At 38.9% G+C, this 3,798-nt stretch overlaps 1 protein-coding gene across 9 annotated transcripts in view; it reads left to right on the top strand.

Annotated features, from left to right (window-relative positions):
• Nucleotides 1-3,798, top strand: part of WDR47 (WD repeat domain 47) — a 75,740-nt gene that overhangs the window by 59,672 nt on the left and 12,270 nt on the right. For 6 of the 9 annotated variants that reach the window (XM_017499221.2, XM_017499220.2, XM_017499218.2 and 3 more), the window contains 3 exons: nucleotides 788-957; nucleotides 1,454-1,630; nucleotides 2,384-2,515. In XM_017499221.2, coding sequence (XP_017354710.1) covers nucleotides 788-957; nucleotides 1,454-1,630; nucleotides 2,384-2,515 — 479 coding nt within the window. The remainder of the gene's footprint in view (nucleotides 1-787; nucleotides 958-1,453; nucleotides 1,631-2,383; nucleotides 2,516-3,798) is intronic. The other 3 variants (XM_017499224.2, XM_017499223.2, XM_017499219.2) reach the window with 1 other exon arrangement.

The raw sequence follows: 3,798 nt of genomic DNA, 5'->3' as shown, positions 1-3,798 counted from the left end.
GGGGTTTCACCATGGTGGCCAGGCTGGTCTTGAACTCCTGACCACAGGTGATCCACCCACCTCGGCCTCCCCAAGTGCTAGGATTACAGGCGTGAGCCACCACGCCCGGCCACTTTACAACTCTTAAGACCTTTTAATTGTAACCCTACTTTGAGAAACAAGTGGTGGGATTTTTCATTTATTTGAATTTTTGCTATCTCGATCTCTTGACCTCGTGATCCAACCGCCTCGGCCTCCCAAAGTGCTGGGATTACAGGCTTGAGCCACCGCGCCCGGCCCAGGCCTAGTGCTTTATACTGGACTATGTAACAACTTATACTTGCCTTACTGTATATGGGTAGTCATGACAATATCTGCCTGCGTCAGATTTTAAATTCTGGACAGAGCTCTTGCACATTGCTCATATTATATGTTTATTACATATTTATTACATTTTTTTAAAATTTAGAAGTATTGTTAGCTTTTTTAATTTTCTTTTTGTTTCTAAGCTTAAAATCCATTAAAAAAAATGAGAAATGGAGATTTTTCTTTTTATAGTCATATATCCTGTTCCCTGTATCATCAGAAATGAGAGTTAGTTTAGTATGATTTGATTTATAATTTTACTTTTTGGGTTTTAGGTATGCTTCTAATTTTATTTCTTCTCTGATTCTGAAAACTGTTAATAACCTGTTGTCTGACATGCTTTTTGTTTCTTCCTTCAAGAACAACTATAATATTGAACCTCATAATAACTGATTGCAGCAAGCAAAAAATTGAAATATCTTTCTGTAATTTTTCTTTTCAGTGCACACGATACTCCTAAGCAACCAGTGGTACGTTTTAAAAGGAATAAACATCATAAAGGATCCATTTACTGTGTGGCCTGGAGTCCTTGTGGGCAGTTACTAGCAACAGGATCAAATGACAAATATGTCAAAGTGCTGCCCTTCAATGCAGAGACTTGTAACGCAACAGGTAGGGCCCAAGTATGTAAGCAGTAGCTAGCTTACCAGTGTATATGTTATGGTTTCTCCATGTCCTATTTCTGTATTGTCTTTAATGAAATCCAAGAATATAATCTTGAAGAATTTTTTAATATTCTAATTGTTTAGTTACATTCATGAGCTTATTCTTTCTTAGTAAATTCTTACAGGTGTCCAGTTGGTGTTTGAGTTTTAGAAAATTATTATTAGACACATAACCTTTAAATAATTACCAGATGTTTTCTAGAGATCACCTGTCTTTTCTTTCTTTTTCTTTGGGATAAGAGACAAGATAACTCTATGGTAATAACTATTTTGATAAAACTATTTGCTCAGTAAAGTGAAATTGCTTATAATATCAATCTCTAAATGAAAATACAAGCCATATTTCTAAATCATCATTCTTAACCCATTTTGAGGTAGTGTAGCAGTCTCAAGTTATCACAGTAAGTTGAGCAGCGTTGTTTTTTTTTTAATTCTTATTACTGTTTCAGGACCAGATCTGGAATTTAGTATGCATGATGGAACAATTAGAGACTTGGCATTTATGGAAGGCCCGGAAAGCGGAGGAGCTATTTTAATAAGTGCCGGAGCAGGGGATTGTAACATTTATACAACAGATTGTCAAAGAGGACAGGGCCTCCATGCTTTGAGTGGACATACTGGTATGTAATATCAGTTTCAAGTGCTGCTTTTCTTTTTGTTCAATGTGTGCTTTTTTTCCTCTCTGCATTTTCTTTTCTAAGAGACAGAGTCTTGCTCTTATTGCCCAGATGGAGTGCAGTGGTGCAATCACAGCCTGCAGCCTTGACCTCCTGAGCTCAAGTGATCTTCCCACCCAGCTTCCTGAGTAGCTGGGACTATAGGCACATGCTACCATGCCTGGGTAATTAAAAAAAAAAAATTTGTAGTTCCGGGGTCTCACTGTGTTGCCCAGACTGGTCTTGAACTCCTGGGCTCAAGCTGTCATGTTTTCTCAGCCTCCCAAAGTGTTGGGATTACAGGCGCGAACCACCGTGCCTGGCCCAAGTATGGTTCTGATGTTGTGCATTTTACTGAATTTTATTTTTAAAATTGTTAATCTATTTGATAAATATGAAAAATCTCTATCACATAGTATATTTGATTAACCAGACCATCACTTGCCCTGTAAATAAGGAGAACAGTACTTAGCTTTTTTCTTTTTTCTTTTCCTTTTTTTTTTAGAGACAGGGTCTTGCACTGTTGCCCAGGCTAGAATGCAGTGGCAGGATCACAGCTCACTGCAGCCTCTAACTCCTGGGCTCCAGCAGTCCTCCTGCCTCAGCCTCCTGAGTAGCTAAGATTATAGGCATGAGCCACCATGACCACTCTAGAGTGCATAGCTTTGAATATGTTATGGAAAGATACTCTCATACATTAAATATGATCTTTTATAGGGCATATTTTAGCACTTTATACCTGGAGTGGCTGGATGATTGCATCTGGTTCCCAAGATAAGACTGTTAGATTTTGGGATCTTCGAGTACCAAGTTGTGTTCGTGTTGTTGGCACAACATTTCATGGAACTGGTAGGTTTTTCTTTAATTTAACTGAATTTATATGAGAAAAAACTTTGTAAATTGCACTAGCCTGCTTCCTTTCCCCTGCAATATAAAAAATAGAAAAAATTGTGAAATAAATACTTGATATTTTGTTAGTTACTCTCAGTTCTTTCAGGATACTTTCATTTGTTACCTTATTTGTAAAAATAATGCTCAGCTTAGGAAACCAAAGCCCAGGGATATTAAATATAAGGTCCCAGATTGTCTGTTAGCAAGGCCATTTTAGAACTCAGACCTTTTGAAACATTTTAAAAAATGCATGCACATGGCAAAAAGTGAAATTGGACAAAAGAGTGTACTATTTTCTTTCCATTCCTATTTCTTGGTCTCTTTTTCACTAAAGGACCAGTTTCTTATTTATTCTTCCAGAAATACTCTATAAATATATAACCAGAAAGTTTATATATATATCCTAATCTCCCTTCCCCTGTAAACACATATGCACTCACACATACACGCAAATGGTTGCATACAGTACAAATGTTTCTTTCTAAACTTAGCAGTATGTCTTGGATTGTTCCATGTACTGTTCTTTGCATTGTACCACCTTTAAGCACGATATCTAATAATGACACAGTATTCTGCCGTTATTCTTATCTTATTTTAAAATACGTTTTCTGCCTTTTTTGTTGCTGTTTTTGTTTGTTAGGGTTTTTTGTTTGTTTGTTTTGTTTTTTAACAGAATCTCCCTCTGTTGCTCAGGCTGGAGTGCAGTGGCACAATCTTGGCTTACTGCAACTTCCGCCTCCCAGGTTTAAGTGGTTCTCCTGCTTCAGCCTCCTAAGTAGCTGGGATTACAGGCATGCACCACCACACCTGGCTAATTTTTGTATTTTTAGTAGAGACGGGGTTTCACCGTATTGGCCAGGCTGATCTCAAACTGCTGACCTCAGGTGATCCACCCGCCGTGGCTTCCCAGAGCGCTCGGATTACAGGTGTGATTCACCTCGTCTGGTCCTTTGTAGCTTTTAAAAGCATAATTAGCCAGGCATGGTGGCTCACGCCTGTAATCCCAGCACTTTGAGAAGCCAGGGCGGGTGGATCACGAGGTCAGAGTTCAAGACCAGCCTGGCCTAAGATGGTGAAACCCTGTCTCTACTAAAAATACAAAAAAAAAGTTAGCCAGTCATGGTGGTGGGTACCTGTGAGCCGAGATCCTGCCACTGCATTCCAGCCTGGGTGACACAGCAAGACTCCATCACACACACACACACACACACACACACACACAGCAGAATTAGAAGAGAATT

The sequence above is a fragment of the Cebus imitator genome, unplaced genomic scaffold, assembly GCF_001604975.1.
Source record: "Cebus imitator isolate Cc_AM_T3 unplaced genomic scaffold, Cebus_imitator-1.0 Scaffold256, whole genome shotgun sequence".
Taxonomy (NCBI): domain Eukaryota; kingdom Metazoa; phylum Chordata; class Mammalia; order Primates; family Cebidae; genus Cebus; species Cebus imitator.
Note: the sequence above shows the minus strand (reverse complement) of the source record. Positions and strands in the feature narration are given on the sequence as shown.